This window comes from Ostrea edulis, chromosome 1 (assembly GCF_947568905.1).
Source record: "Ostrea edulis chromosome 1, xbOstEdul1.1, whole genome shotgun sequence".
Lineage (NCBI taxonomy): Eukaryota > Metazoa > Mollusca > Bivalvia > Ostreida > Ostreidae > Ostrea > Ostrea edulis.
Genome location: NC_079164.1, coordinates 108175819 through 108193207, shown reverse-complemented (window position 1 = coordinate 108193207; position 17389 = coordinate 108175819). Strand labels below are relative to the sequence as shown.

At 36.1% G+C, this 17389-nt stretch overlaps 1 protein-coding gene across 1 annotated transcript in view; it reads right to left on the bottom strand.

Moving 5' to 3' along the window:
- LOC125666243 (GTP-binding protein GEM-like) overlaps positions 1 to 17389 on the bottom strand; it is a 43153-nt gene that overhangs the window by 15647 nt on the left and 10117 nt on the right. The window contains exons 2-3 of the mRNA XM_048899394.2: positions 10952 to 11094; positions 9832 to 10580 (exon numbers count right to left, since the gene is read on the bottom strand). Of these exons, the coding sequence (XP_048755351.2) occupies positions 9832 to 10357 (526 nt within the window). The 5' untranslated portion in view covers positions 10358 to 10580; positions 10952 to 11094. The remainder of the gene's footprint in view (positions 1 to 9831; positions 10581 to 10951; positions 11095 to 17389) is intronic.

The window sequence follows — 17389 nt, the reverse complement described above, 5'->3', positions numbered from 1 at the left end:
ATACATGTACATATGTATGTCAATTTGTGGCACCTTCCCTACAGCTGGTAGTGTTTACATAAAGGAAATATTCTAAATGGGAACAACAAAATTGAATTGCAAAAAAAGGAACAAAGAATCCTCACTGTTACGGTCCTGCGCGCTAAGCATTGGTCTAAATTTGTCGTACATACGGCGGGTGACGTCTTAATATGAGTGAAAAATTATCGACGGGACGTAAAATAATCAATTAACCATTTTGATCCGTTCGGTACCATTAGCGCAATGATACATGTATGTTAAAAAAAGAAATACTTAACGCTTTTTCTGAAAGTGTCATGTTATATCGCATTCTCTAGACTTATCTATGATTGCCAGTCAACAGGGACAGGCACTGAATAGCCATTTATGAACATGATACGCTCTGTAAATTCTTCGACGTAATTGGTCGGATTGGCATTTGACGTCAACTTTTATTTTTATGATTACATACTTAAGACGTTCTGCAAGAGCATGTAAACATTAATTAAGTAGTATATATAAGGACATGTCATACTCATATATCTAAATAAACATATAGAACATCGCCAATTTTACTCATAACTATAATCTCTTTATCTGAATAGACGCGTGATGAAATGTTAATTTGGTTATCTTACGAAAGTATTCTGCAAAATTGTCATAATAGATTGCCTGTCACTACCGATTGGGAAATTCTGCTTTCTTCATCGCAAAATGTCGAAGATGCAAAACAAGTAAATCTTGCTATTTAAACTATACAATCCTAGAAATCACCCCGTCTAAAAGCATGCCACCTACATGTAAATTGCATGGAAGTAAGGAAACAGAAAGTACCAAAAACAGAAAGTCGTTGCTTTGAAGAATCATGCAATCATCAAATGAACGATTTATATGATGACATTTGAAATACATATTAAAATAAGATGTTATACAGATTGAAGTTAACAAGACAATCTGTATTAATGAGTGTTGAAATATCAAACTTGCGTCATGATCTTCAAGATAAATTCTAATTCTATCCATCTGAGATGAATACATAAGAAGCAGTCTTGGAGGTGGAAATTTGTTATGTAAAATACATTGATGAAAGCTTTTTATTGTGTCAAAATCGTTTCTACCTGAAGAATTATAATACGATAATTAGCTTAATGCAATATCTTTTTCTTTCAACCGTATTTTCCATCCATGGCGATCCCGCGATCGCTTCATTTATTTAGTGAAGTCTTCTATATAGCCTTGAAAAGGGACGGCAAAATATCATGTAAAAGATAATAATCTTTTAAAATTGCATCATGTCTTTCTTCAACCTCCTTTTAAACAAGGAATTCTCATAAGCTGATGGACATCTTGCACACTAAATGGCAACACATCACGCGAGATCAAAAAGCCTCGAAATGGAGTTCTAGTCATTAATTGATACACTGATTAGTTTGCAGAAACAAATATTACCATTAACATTATTTTGTTTTCCTACTAAATTCTGAAACTTCGCACATGCTTTGATTGGGGATTTAAAACGCCTGTTTATAGTGCCAGAATACTAGCAATAAAAAGGCGTACCCACTACATACCAAATTCGAAATATTTGATAATAACCAAATATGTAAAAATATTTCATCATCACCACAAATATATCTCAAACTCGAAGCATAACTAACTGTTCCAACGGATAATTATGGTGAGAGGTGAAGATAACGAACAGTGATCAATCTCATAACTCCTATAAGCAACACGAAATATATAGTTGGGCAAACACGGATTCCTGGACACACCAGAGGTGGGATCATGTGCCAAAAGGAGTAAGCATCCCCTGTCGACCAGTCACACCCGCCGTGAGCCCTATATCCTGATCAGGTAAACGGAGTTATCCGTAGTCAAAATCAGTGTGCCAAGAACGGCCTAACAATCGGTATGAAACACGTCAGACAGCATTTGACCCAATGATAGGTTGTGTTAACGAACTAGATCGTTATAACGACCATATGATTTGCGAAATGCTGACTTCAATCGTGTAATAAGGAGTGTACAATTGTGTAATAAGGAGTGTACAATCGTGTAATAAGGAGTGTACAATTTTTCGGGAAAATTAATGAACTAATGTCTGGAAAAAACCATATTCACTGACTGACGGGCGGACAAATGTCATTATTCACGGACTGACGGGCGGACAAATGTCATTATTCACTGATTGGCAGGCGGACAAATGCCATTATTCACTGACTGACGGGCGGACAAATGTCATTATTCACTGACTGACGGGCGGACAAATGTCATTGTTCACTGACTGACGGGCGGACAAATGTCATTATTAACTGACTGACGGGCGGACAAATGTCATTATTCACTGACAGACGGGCGGACAAATGTCATTATTCACTGAGAGACGGACGGATAAATGTCATTATTCACTGACTGACAGGCGGACAAATGTCATTATTTACTGACTGACGGGCGGACAAATGTCATTATTCACTGACTGACGGGCGGACAAATGCCATTATGGACACAATAATTCTACCATACCCTCTTCTTAATCTATGCAGTGCAGTGAGAAAAGATATTGGAAAATCTATTAAACAAAAATGATCAACTGCGTAAGGTTGAAGAAACACTGTAAAATGATGTAGAATTGTCCAGCCATGATAGAAATATACACATCTTTATATGGTTAATAGAGAATGTAAGTCTTTGTTTTTAGAAAAATCCATGGGCTAGTCTCTGAGAACAATCCGACAAAACGGTCTAAAAGGTATAACAACATATGAGGGCGAGTCAAAAAGTACTATTCCATTTCGAGGAGCGTCCGTGGCCGAGTGGTTAGAGCATCGCGCTCAAAATCACACGGCCTCTCAACTCTGATCGGCGCGGGTTCGAATCTCGCTCACACCGGTGAGAAAGTTCGGTGGTCTTTTCCCAGATACATTTTATCTGGGTTCTCTCTTCCACCAATAAAAACTGGGCGCCACCAGGTAAATGAAAAATTGTTGAGTGTCGCGGAAAACAGCAAAACAATCAATCAAAATCCCATTTCCAATTGACCTACACGGTCACGATTTTCATGCCTTGTTTCAATACATGTTTTATACCTGGTTACAATATCTTCTTCAGAAGATGAAGCCAGGTCTGCACGCCCACTGGATGTCACCGAATAAGAAATGTGTAAAAAAGTTACTCTGATAGACGAATTCAGGTGGAAGAAATAGCGCATTCATTAGCCCAACAATCTTACATGATTCTTTAGGTGTGCGCAAGCTACATGTAACAGCCCGTTGGGTCCCCAAATCCCTTAGCGATGAGCAAATGGCAACCAGAGAATCAGTATGCAACGCCTTGTTGATGCGTTTTAGGTCAAAAGATGGATTTTCTTTTGCGTCTGGTGACTAGATGAGACTTGGGTTCATTATTATGAGCCAGAGAATAAAGCTCAGAGTCGTCAGTGGGTAGGGCCTGGGTCCCCGAGGCCAAAGAAGTTCAAGACACAATCATCTGTTGACAAGGTGATGGCCATAGTATTTTAGGACGCAAAAGGCGTTATTATGTTGGACTTTTTACTCGAGAGAAGTACAATAACTGGAGTGTACTATACAAACACGCAGGACCATCTAAGAACCGCCATCTGTGAAAAACGCCGAGGTAAACTCTCTAAAGGTGTTTTGCTACAACAGGACAACGCGAGAGTCCACACTTGCAAAGTTGCAATGGATGCTGTATAGTGAAACGGGTATGAATTAATACCACATCCTGCCTATTCGCCTGACATAGCTCCTAGTGACTTCTTCCTATTCCCAAACTTGAAAAAGGATATCCGTAGACGTCATTTCCGGTCTGACGAAGAAGTCGTGACAGCAGTTGAGGAGTGGGTCAATGGAAAGGACCCTGACATTTTATACGCCCGTCATTAGACGGGACATATTATGTTATTACGCTGTCCGTCCGTCCCGGGTCATGTTTTCCGAACTTTTTTCCGTAATGGATGCATGTACAACTTTGAGATTTGGTCACAATATCTCCCTCAAGAATTGTAAGAGTGAGTTTGCATTTCAGCTGGATTGGTCCATCCTTGACCTACTTTAGGGCTATAAGTAGGTCAAACCGTTTTCCGGACTTTTTTTCGTTACAGATATAGATATTGCCCTGAATACGAGTTCAGTTTGTATTTCAGCTGGATTGGTCCATCCGTTCGTGACCTACATTAGGACTAAGAATAGGTCAAAGTTTTCCTGGTTTTTTTTCATTACGGATACAGATATTGCCCTGATATTTAATCAAAGGCTTCCTCTCAAAGGAATACAAGTTCAGTTTGAATTTCAGCTGGATTGGTCCATCCTTGACCTACTTTTTGGAGAGAAAAAATAGGTCAAACGGTTTTCCAGGCTTTTTTTCATTACGGATACAGATATTGCCCTAATATTTAGTCAAAGGCTTCCTCTCAGAGGAATACAAATTCAGTTTGCATTTCAGCAGGATTGGTCCATCCTTGGCCTACTTTTGGACTAAAAATAGGTCAGACAGTTTTCTGAGCTTTTTTTTCATTACGGATACAGATATTGCCCTGATATTTAGTCAAAGGCTTCCTCTCGGAGGAAGACAAGTGCAGGTAACATTTCAGCTGGATTGGCATACTACGACCTACAGTACTCTAGGGGTAGAAGTAGGTCAAACAGGTTGAATTTCACTGTCCGACGGGCGTATATTGTACCGTTTGCGGTACTCTTATTCAGTTCTAGGCTTATGGCACTTGAACATCGTTGTTCTAAGTGCATCACACGAGAGGGCATTACATTGAAAAAGAAGAGGTGGATCTCAACCGGAAATAAGTTAGGCTGGTTACTTATTGACTCGCCCTCGTATTTGACGATAGGAGAGAACACCACACAAAATCATTAAGCGTATTTCACTTAACCCCAACTTTCACCCTCTAAGAAACCCTACGTAATTTTCCTCCCAAAACCCACACTATGTATGTTATAGCGATAAGTGCATTTAATTTGAAATATTAGATAGTAACACTTGATAAATTCTGTCGTCAGAATGCAAATAAAAACATCTTATGTTCATATCATATCAAAAAAATATTAATGAAAAATTTGAAGGTTTTTTTTAATTTCAATTATACACTACATTGACGACAAGTGCGCACTTTTCAATTAAATCTCATCTCGAGCTACCTGTTCTCTTCTGGGAATTTTACAGAATTTCAAATACATGTCGTTATTTGTATTAAGATTCAGTAGTTCCCTTTAGTGGAATACATGGTGAACAAAGATTTATCCTTTAGTCATATCATTTTCTTGTTTTTTGTTTTTTTCTAAATGTAACACTTTCCTAACTTGATTGGAGCAGAGAGGGATAGTACCCTTATGTTGAAAATCTTGTAAATGAATACATTATGCAAACCTAAACTTATTGCTAGCAGCTAAGTGAAGTAGATTTCTTTCCCCCTTTTTTTTTGTTTTTTGTTTGTTTGTAATTTTCTTACTTCATTCCAATTTAACCTGTTGATTCTCAAACATAAAATTTAAAACGATGTTTTCTTTAAAAGCTTGATAGCAGAATTCGAGATAAGTGCCAATAGCAACCAGCCCCTACTCCATCTCCACCCTTTTCTAAACTGTGGATTTTCCAACTCAAATAATACAAAAAATTATGAGTACAAATGTAGTATATTTTTGGCAAAAATTCCCAATATCTTATATTTACATAGTGCGTTTTTCAGTAATTATCCACACACACACAGAGAGAGAGAGGGGGGGGGAGAGAAAGAGAGATATCATATCTATAATGTATTACGGCATATTCATTATAAGTATTTTTTTCTGTTTTACATTAAAGGGAGGAATAGTGCCAAGTCGAGGTTATGATATACATATTTATGATATACATATCATGATCAAACTATTATTGTTGTTTTCATTTTAAATGGGTTTTTTTTTTTTTTGTTGTTGCAATAAATGGTTTCGGCACGTACACAAAACTGCCTCCTAGTTTAGTATTATAGAAGATTACATTTGTCTCAACGTTCTTGTCTGCAGCCAGATTAAGACATGGATCAATCCTAAAACCAATCTTCTATCAATGTCATTAGCTGTCCACGACACAGCTAAGATAGATTTAGTGGAGGGAGCACGAGGTCTGTTTATATTAAGGTAGCGGAAACGCCGGGTTCGACCACAACGTTTAACTAGAGTGTGTAATTAATTAATCATACAATGTTTCAATCTATTAGCAAGATTGGTCTGATCAAATAACTCGTGTTTACATTGGAATCTCGTTTCTTTTAAGTACACAAAATTGTTATTTTTATGCCAATCGAAACAGAGATTAAATAAATTTAACAATGTAACCTCTGTGGGATTCCAAAAGAAACCTGTCGATGGTTTTGCATCACTTCTGAAACATAAACATGGGATGAATACAATGCCTGATTGAGAAAGTCATTAAATCGTCTTCAACTTTTAACTCTAGACTGAAGCAAATATTATTGAATCGTCTTCAACTTTTAACTCTAGACTGAAGCAAATATCATTGAATCGTCTTCAACTTTTAACTCTAGACTGAAGCAAATATCATTAAATCGTCTTCAACTTTTAACTCTAGACCGAAGCAAATATTAGTCTCAGGATTTCAAACAAAATTAAGCTTCCATACATTTGGCGAATGAAAATCAATGCGCCAATCTATGATGTTATCCATGTTATGGGACATTTTGTTCCCGATTTTTGACCATGCATTTACGTGAAAGACATCTGATATTTCCTTATCCATATTTTTAAATGGAAAGGTTTATATGTAATGGAAATCTCTTCCGTCAACGTGATATAACAGCTATTGAACAGTTATGTCCGCCGTATATGAGTTGATATTGTGGTTTAATAGAGTCTAATGGTTATTTCTTATAGTCTAAAAGTATTTCAATGGAAAATATATACAAGTACTAACGTTTTAATCGCTTTAATAATAAAATAATTTTCCTTCTATCCTTATTTTTTGGGGGAAAGAGGAGAGGGCATTCATGTATTTGCGAAAGGTTGGCGAGTTCAAAATATGAATAAGCATGTGCTATCATTGCATTAAACTGCTACACTGCATCGTAAAGGTCACAGATACATTGATAAAGGTCATGTATTTTTAGCAATGTCATGGGCATTAATCTAGCCATAATCTATTTCTAGTTATTCATTGATAAATTAAAAGATTTCAAGGTTTACAGGTCCTAAGCACAACAGAGTAATTTTGTATCGTTTTTTAACCTGAGGTACAGCTATCGTCGAATTCTATTTTTATAAATTCAATACAAAAAAAAAAAACTAGCAGGAACTGATCGTTGATTATTATGAGATCATTTTGGATTTTATTCTTTTATATTAATTAACAATATATATATATATATATATATATATATATATATATATATATATATATATATTGTGTTAGTGTGCACAAAGAATATAAAATAGTTGAAGGTCTTCTTATCTATATAAGGTAATATAGGGTCATTTTGGAATGTGATTGATGGAAAATGTTTACAACAAATGGTGTTAATTGCACGAATTTTTCAAAAACATCATACAAGAACGTGCTTCTAAATTGCTTCTTTGAAAGACTAAAAATTGAAGAGCAAAACGAGAAATAAAATTTGAAAGAAGTCTGCTTGAAGCATTCTTATTGCCGAGAAAAATTGCATGCCTGTAGCTTTCAAACACGAAAATGCTGTTCCCTAAATGACGAATGAGATACAATGGCCGATCTGATATTGATCTTGGGGCAATATCCGTGGCCAGATGTGACAATAGAGGGCTCTGAGATGTTTAAGCTGATTAATTCAACGTTTAATGAAGTTTTCCATAACGTAATCACAGAAGAAAAGGTCCCCTTTAGAGAAGAAATTTGCTTGGTGTTAATGGAAAGATGTCGAGTCTGTTAGAAGCAAAACAACCAATCGATTAGGAAGAAACTGAACTTAGAGAGTAGATTGCTAAATAAATCTACAGTTATCTACTGAATTAAGTGTTGAGATTATACAGAGCGCGCTGTGACCACTTATTATATTGACAACTAATAATCATACATTATTCATGATTGGTCTAAATCCTCCTGTATCGCTTCTCGTGGTCCGGGAAAGATCAAAAGACATCCAATTCATTTCTGTTCGTGTGCTGTGAACGATTATTGCATGTAGTATTGCATCTTCATCAAGCATGCATCACACTTTGCCATTCACCCAATAAATGAGTGTTAAATAACAATGAGCGAGAACTATGTAGGGATTAATTAACATTTGCCAGGGTTTGTGGTGTATAAAGAAGAGGGCATTCGCGAGATTAATTCCATACCCAATATTGAACAATGCCAACATTCAAATCGGCCCTGTTAATTTTGCATTGATAAAACAAAATGCTCGACTGTTTTATTTGCTACATGACTATAAAGACGGGGTTTCAATATATCCACCCAAACCAAAGGTTTCATCTATTTAGTTTAATGTACAGAAGTAAAGAGCATCTGAATTTGGTAAACTTTGTCAAAATTTATTGCACAGTCCAAGATCTCTCTTACCCTTTCAATCATTAGGGTATTTGGATAGGAATTTGGGGGCACATACAAGAAATTGCTCAAAAGTCGAGGGGGGGAAAGTACAGATATTTTACACATGTTCAAGAATTTAGGAATAACATTATTTCATAGCACAAGGTTGAAATGAGTATGATGTCATCATAAGAGGGAGATAGTGAACATGGAACGTGTTGATACCCATCATCAGCTATTTTGAAATTTAGGAAAATTTACAGGGCTAAATTAATAAGCCCACAGTGAATATGTACAATATTGGGTTCTTGCTTTTCTGGAACAAAACAGAATAGAAAATTGGCTTCTGAATCAAAATGCATATTACAATAAAGAAAATTTGACATTTTCTATCATGTACAATTTGAAAACAATGTCAATATTCGATGTGGACAAAAACATAAAAAGCCAGCATGCAAATATGGGAATGAAAATTATGGTCGAAATTGCAGTCAGAGTTCACAGTGTGTCGGTTTACAGGGGTGTTGATTTAGAAAGGAGAACTGTATACATTGATCGAGATTACTTTTAATAATGCTAATACAAGTCAGAAACTTGATCCGTGTGTACACCTGACTAAAATTTACTTCTTCAACACACGTTGATTATAGTAAAAAGGCTAGCAGATCATGTATTTACAAAAGTTGAGATCGTTTTCAATAACGACCTACTACCTACTATATGTACATAATTAAGGTCGTATTACCCAGGTCACATAGCCAATTGATTTATGCATCGTATACAAACATCAAATTGTGTTGTGTTGAAATACAATAATATAATAGCTAGTATTGGAAAACAATTGAACTAGTTTCGATTTTTCACGGTGTTATACCGGAAATTTTTGTCCACGACTGTTTACAACTCTGGTTTGAGCGATTGATGACTATCCGTTCATGGTTCTACTTAAAAAGAGCAATAATCTCGTTCTACTGGATATTCCAGCATTCCAATCTACAATTATGAAACCATTTAGGCTTTTGGTGAAGAATTTGCATTAATAGCCCAATGTATCGTGTCATTATCACTATATAATTCATGTACATGATCGACCAGACCGATAATCGCTCTAGGAGAGAGCGAGAGAACATTTTACGGTGGTTGCGTTTCAGATTTTACATTTTTACATTGTCAAGGTCTATGCAGTATATGCTTTCTTTTATGTTTGTAATTCAAGATATGGTAGTATTTCTAGTCTTTATTGAATATTTTGACAAAAGTCCTGTTTTAAAAGATTTTCATCACTTCTCAACTGACATTACTTACCATCGCCATCAGATGACGTTCCAATATATTCTGACGTCATAAACTGCGTCGCTAGGAGAGTTTTTCCAACGCCAGCCGGACCTAACACTATAACTGTAAGAGGTTCTGTCTGTGTCTTCTGAGTTTGTTGAACAAGTTCAAATTCTGTACAAGAAGAATGTTTCCTCCCCGTGTCTTGACGAACTTCACGGTTTACTGGTAAGCTTTTAGTTGCATGCAAGTTCTCCTTCTGGGTCTTGCGTTTTATACTGTCACCTCGATTAACAATACCTCCCTTAGATGTGGTTTTGAAAGATCGCACCCTGCACAGTGCTTCTCTTGGTTCTTCTTCACATTCATCTGCATTATTGGTTTGAGGTACCAAAAGTCTGCGATGCGGATGCGAGGGCATACTATTCCTTCGCGGGCGGAATTCATGTTCCTCGTGCTCTTTGGGCCGAGGTCGGCCCTTAAAGGATCTCGATCTGGTATGATGGGCGTTATCCTCTGCTACATTTGGTGACAAGAAAAGGTCATTATAATCCATTACGACGTCCCTATCGCTGCACTTTCTAATCCATTATCCACTCTCTACAAGTCAGAATGCCGAGAGCAAGCCTAATACCGCCAAGTCGCTGTCATTTTCTTTATATTTGCTTGATCTAATAAAGATATTGATTACTGCGCTTGTCACGTGTAAGCCTTTGTATCCAATCAATCAATTCAAATATGTCAACCTTTTTGCCATGAGTCGACCGATGTGAATGGAGCTGTAAATGAGAATGCAGATATTGTTAGAGAGGAATGTTTCCCTAATGCATTGACGCCTAGTTGTAGGAATTACCCGACATGTTGTACAAACACTCTGGGTTTAAAATTACACTACCACTATCGATTGAGACCACCCCGGGTATCGACTAGAGTTTCTTCTGAAACCAACCAAAAAAAAAAAAAAAAAAAAATGAAAAAAAAACCGCGAAAATGAAACTACACCAAAGAACCGTTAATGTATATGTCAACAACTACATCCTTTCTCAAAATTCAGATTAAATCTATTTGATCTAGCTTTCACAGGATTTGGATATATTCGTGGATTAAGAGAGCTTAACAGAATGACAATTTTCTAATGAGAATAACTCACCAATCACCGCCAGCTGGTAATGTATCTGGGAGAACCCGGAGACAAATGCCTGTCCAGGGCTGACTTTGATGCAGATATGGTGATGATTTCGATGAAATCGATGAAAATGCAGAGTGGACTCCGGGGACTAATTCAGTTTCCAACTGCGAATTGATAGCACTCCATTACAAAAGTAACTTTAATACGTTAACCGGTTCAGTTTTTCCCATCGGCTAGTGGCATTGTTTTTACTAATATGTGTATTGTATGTCTGGCAAACCGCGTGTAGAATAGCATAAGCAGGTTTCACTACATATCATATTCAATTATTAATCATGGAATCGGAGAGTTAAAGCGAACCTTTAGTCTAATAGTCTACAGTGTCAAACCTAGTTATGGTAATGAATATTCTCTAGTTTTATAAATATTACCCTTGTGTCAGGTTGTTTATCGCTCAAAATTTCAATGTTATTTAAGATCAATTGAATTTACGATAGAATTTCATACAAAAGCTTGTATGAACACTATCAACTATGCAACACGTGATTTTGGTGCTTGTACATATAATGGAATTCCTTATGAAAGTTTAAACAGACAGTATCAGTTATATACATAACATTTTAACAATGAAGTGTGGTTTTATTGTTATTATTGTGCCGACTGGAGCGCTAAATATCGATAAATTTTGGTTCGGGGTTAGAATTGAGGGTTCCGGCCCGCGTAAGTTTGGTTCCGCACACGCACTTAACCTTTAAAATATTAGATGTTTACAAACATTTGTTAGGGGTGTTAAATGTTTACAAACATTTGTTAGGGGTGTTAAATGTTTACAAACATTTGTTAGGGGTTTTAAATGTTTACAAACATTTGTTAGGAGTTTTTAATATTTACAAACATTTGTTAGGGGTTTTTAATGTTTACAAACATTTGTTAGGGGTTTCAAATGTTTACAAACATTTGTTAGGGGTGTTAAATGTTTACAAACATTTGTTATGGGTTTTTAATGTTTACAAACATTTGTTTTGAGCTTTGTCTATTTCATCGACTTGTACAATAATTAAAGACCAACATCATTAAAGCCGGATTTATACATCTATTTCTGTGTTTTTAAAAGCCGAACATATTTTTTTATCAACGAGATTAGATCTCCAATACGATCGAACATGCAGTCAAACGAATCGTTATGATTTCCGCAATATATCAAATAACAATGATATGACAGATGGCATGTGTTTTCCCTCGAAGATAAATTGAATTGTCCTCAATATCTAATTCTTCTGTTATATAATATCACGTGATTAATACTTCTATTTCCTTTATGTTTAATGAATTTCCCATTCATTAACTTTTTATTTAGCCAGCTACAAATTACAGCACTATGCTCATAATCGTTAAATTAATCTAAATAAACACAAACAGAGGTACACGTGAATTGGAGGGTACAGTATCATTTCATAGAAATTTAGTTTGCAGCTTAGTAGGCTATAGCCCCCCCCCCCCTTTCCAACCACCATCACCACTCTTCTAAATACAGTTCCTAACTTCAAAATATAAATATACTGGATTTATGAATAAAGTTTACATTTATTATAACGCAATCTATAATTCTATAAATTTCATGTAATCCATGCCTTTACCCCCATGTAGCTTCATCGTAAATCGAAATCATTCTACATAATAATTATCGTAACCATTTTCATTGAATACGATATTTTATTTATACAGAGCGATTATAATACATGTAATGAATTATTGTGTATGATTTAACTTAGTATGCGATGAGAGTCGTTATTTTATTACGCCTGGTGCAGCCTAGCATGGAAGGCGAAGATAACGAACACTGATCAATCTCATAACTCCCATAAGCAATACAAAGTTGGGCAAACACGGACCCCTGGACACACCAGGGGTGGGATCAGGTGCCTAGGAGGAGTAAGCATCCCCTGTCGACCGGTCACACCCGCCGTGAGCACTATATCCTGATCAGGTAAACGGAGTTATCCGTAGTCAAAATCAGTGTGCCAAGAATGGGCTAACAATCGGCATGAAACACGTCAGACAGCACTTGACCCAATGATAGGTTGTATTGACGAACTAGATCGTTATAACGACCATAGAATTTGCGAAATGCTGACTTCAGTCGAGACTGTTGAAACCCCTGTACCATCAACTTGTTTGTCAGTAGCTTGCCTCGATTTAAAAACTGACTATACGCAGAACAAGCTCTTGCGAATCGAATCAGTTGAGAGATATAAACACCATATGGAGGTGATAATGGAATATTGCTACATAAATATGGGAAGTTTACGATGGAGAAGCTGAAATCATCCCGTTTGTCATACAGCTGAGTTGTCAGTTTGCCATTAATGTCTACTTTCAATAAAATATTTAAGTATGAAGCAGAAGTTGACGACTCTGTGGTGTCTTTTATTTCGAGCTCACAAGGATTATATTCGAGAATACGATTTTTTATTTTATTTTGCTTAATTTTTTCATTGTGTGTGTCATTTTTTCATTTTGTTGTTGTTTTCTTAATTTCTTTAGCAACCTTACTCGAAAGTCACTTATAAGCATTCACCGAATAAATGTTCACTTTAAACAAGAAAATGTAAAAAAACAAAGGGTTCAAAGTTGAGACCACTTGAGATTGTGTTCATATGAAAACTATACAAATTGTCATACTTGAAATTCCTATAATCCGTCTTTACCTCTCTAAGCATAAACACAAATCAGACTTTCTACATAATTTGATTCCTTTGATCATATCTCTGTAATTAGATTGCCCTTTATTGTTACATGTCGTACTTGTAGGATACAAATCTTGCGTATGTCTTCGTCTTACTATAATCAATCAGACCGTCCGTTGTTCTTTAATTTGAGTCCCGATACAGCTAACGGTCAGGATTTTGTTTTCCAGGCCACGATTTTTATTTCTTTCTCGGGAAGTTTATCTCGTGGTCACAAATTAATATTTTCTAAGTGTCATGATATATCCCATACCAGCCATCGTAGATGCTTTTCTTCGACTGTTGTACTTGGAACGTCATTTATGACTATGACTTTGTTTCCGCATTGCTTCAACTTCAATATTACACTGAAAATAATAGTTACTCTCCTGTTATCAACAATTGTACCCAGAACGTTATTTATGGTCAAAACTATGGTTCCAGATTGCTTTATCTCCAATATATTACCATAATAATAATTTATATTTAACTTTTTTTCACGGACTGTACGCGGAACTACATGTAGTATAATCATTATTTTGATTCCGGAAGCCTTCCTCTTCAATATATTATCTCTAAATGGTCAAAATTTATCATTTTTATTTCATAATAAAAACTGTACAAAAGGCATTATACAAGTTCTTACTAATTAATACACAATGCGCAGTGCAAAAACATAAGAATGCACTCTACAAGTTTGGAAAGGGACAATATTTTGTTGCCTTTTTTTTTTAAAGAATTACGACAAAATTGCCCAAATGTCAATTTTATAGTACTCTTCTCCTTTTAATTGTATTTTTATAGCAAACAGATACAGAAAGTCGCCAAACTGTATCAATCGTTATAGTCTAAATAATCTAGTGCATGTAAAATGCTTAAGTTTAGATAAAGTACTAATTCGAAACCAAACCAGGTATATACTTGTAGAAAATCTTATAAAAACAGATGATGAATTTAACCTAGGAAATGTACATACATCAATATATATCGTCAGATGGGTGATGACATCTTCCATCGTTCAACGTGAAGTGAAAACGACAACCAAAATTACGGTGAAATTATCATTTTTAGGTTCCGCGAAATTATGCTAGCATTGTAGGAAAATTTGCTTGACGCGCAGCGACCGTCATCTCTCCCAATAATAACAAAGGGATAAAAAAAAACAACGCATTTTATTGTTTACATTACTGGATGCAGTAAATATTCTACCAAGCCCCAATCTTTGCTCCTCACGAAAATATTAACTGCTGTGAATGAGAAACGTCAAACATATTGTGTCACGACATATTCCAGAAGTGGTGTAAATCAAATGTGAATTCTAAAAAAAAAAAATTCAGTATATTTGAAATTACGAGACTTTCCTCAAATTACCAACTTCAAACCGTACCATGTTTCAACACTTTACACGACCATTCTTCACGATGAATTAAAGACTAGACTTTTTGACATCATAGATAATTGCTTCTGCAATAAAAATGGAAAAGGAAATATTCATATCTAGTGATCAGTCATTCAAAAATCACTTTATTAAACACAACTCTCTCTAATTCTACACACAGGTACTCTGAAATTGATATTATAAATATGTTGGAGTTCCTCATTGACAATATCTTCGTAGTCTTTGGTGATCAGGTTTTCCAACAGTCTGTTGGAATTCCTATGGGCACGAATTGTGCTTCTTTGTTAGTTGACCTGGTTTTATATTCTTATAAGACAGAATTTATTCAAAAGCTTCTACACATGAGAAGAAAAAAATCTTGCCGTGATTTTCAATTCGGCATTTAGATATATTGACGACGTTTTATCTATTAACAATAATCATTTTCATTCATATGTTGATTCGATATATCCCTGTGAACTCGAAATAAAAGACACCAGAGTCGTTCACTTCTGCTTCATACTTGGATAACAGCAGACTAATTGTATATTGTTTAACGTCCTTCTCGAGAGTCTTTCACTCATATGGAGACGTTCTTAACTGTATGACACACGGGATGATTTCAGCTTCTCCATTGTCACTTTCCCATATTTATGTAGCAATATTCCATTATTACTTGCATATCGTGTTTATGTCTCTCAACTGATTCGATTGTTCTGCGCAACTTTTTAAATCGAGGCAGGCTACTGACAAACAAGTTGATGTTATAGGGTTTTCAACAGTCTCGTTTAAAGTCAGCATTTCACAAATGCTATGGTCGTTATTACGGTCTAGTTTGCCAATACAATCTGTCATTGGGTCAAATGATGTCTGACGTGGTTTATAGCAATTATTAGACCGTTCTTTACACACTGACTTCGACTACGGATTCATCCGTTTGTCTGATCGGGATATAGAGCTCACGGCGGGTGTGACCGGTCGACGAGAGATGCTTACTCCTCCTAGACACCTGATCCCAACTCTGGTATGTCCAAGAAACCATGTTTACCCTACACTTAATTTTGTATTTGAGAATGATCACTGTTCGTTATCTTCACTTTTCAATGGAAACACAACTTTGTGCTTTTTAAAATACGACAAGCTCTGTTTGAGCGATGTACAAGGACCAATTGAACACAGACCTAACGATGAACTTTTCTACATGCAAACGCTTCTTTTCCTGTGTCCTGACATACTCCATTTTCTCAAAATATTCTGAACGTGAAGAGTACCAACAACAAAATTTCTGTGGATGTGTAGCATATCAACACTATACAATCTACTTTCCGTCAATGTGCTTGGGCGCCATATTTTAGATCTTGGCACAGAAAACAATCGCGCACAAGAGGTGGACCCTACTGGAATTGTAGAAAAACAAAAAGCCCATGGGCCACATCGCTCACGGGAGTCACCTTGGCCCATATCTGAAGACTTTCCATATATATTTGCATGTAAAACCTTAATTCCTATTATGGCCCCAACCTACCCCTGGAGGCCACGATTTTTGCAAACCTGAATCTACACTATATCAGAAAGCTTTCATGTAAATGTCAACTACTTTGGCCCAATGGTTCTTGAGAAGAAGATTTTTAAAGATTTCCCTATATATTTGTATGTAAAACTTTGATCGCCCTTGTGGCCCCATCCTACCCCCAGGAGCCATGGTTTGAACAAACTTGAATTTGCACTATGTCAGAAAGCTTTCATGTAAATATCAGCTTTTCTGGCTCAGTGGTTCTTGAGAAGAAGATTTTTAAAGATTTTCCCTATATATTTGTATGTAAAACTTTGATCCCCTGTTGTGGCCCCATCCAACCCCCGGGGGCCATGATTTTAACAAACTTGAATCTGCATTATGTCCGGAAGCTTTCATGTAAATCTCAGCTTTTTTGGCTCAGTGGTTCTTGAGAAGAAGATATTTCCTATATATTTGTATGCAGAACTTTGATCCCCCTTGTGGCCCCATCCTACACCTGGGGGCCATGATTTGAACAAATTTAAATCAGCACTATGTTAGGAAGCTTTCTTGTAAATCTCAGCTTTTCTAGCTCAGTGGTTCTTGAGAAAAAGAATTTTAAAGAGTTTTCCTATATATTTGTATGTAAAACTTTGATCCCCTATTGTGACCCCATTCCACCCCTATTGTGGCCCCATCCTATCCCCAGGGGCCATGATTTGAACAAACCTAAATCTGTACTATGTTAGGGAGCTTTCATGTAAATATCAGCTTTTCTGGCTCAGTGGTTCTTGAGAAGAAGATTTTTTAAAAATTTCCCGATATATTTGTATGTAAAACTTTGATCCCCTATTGTGACC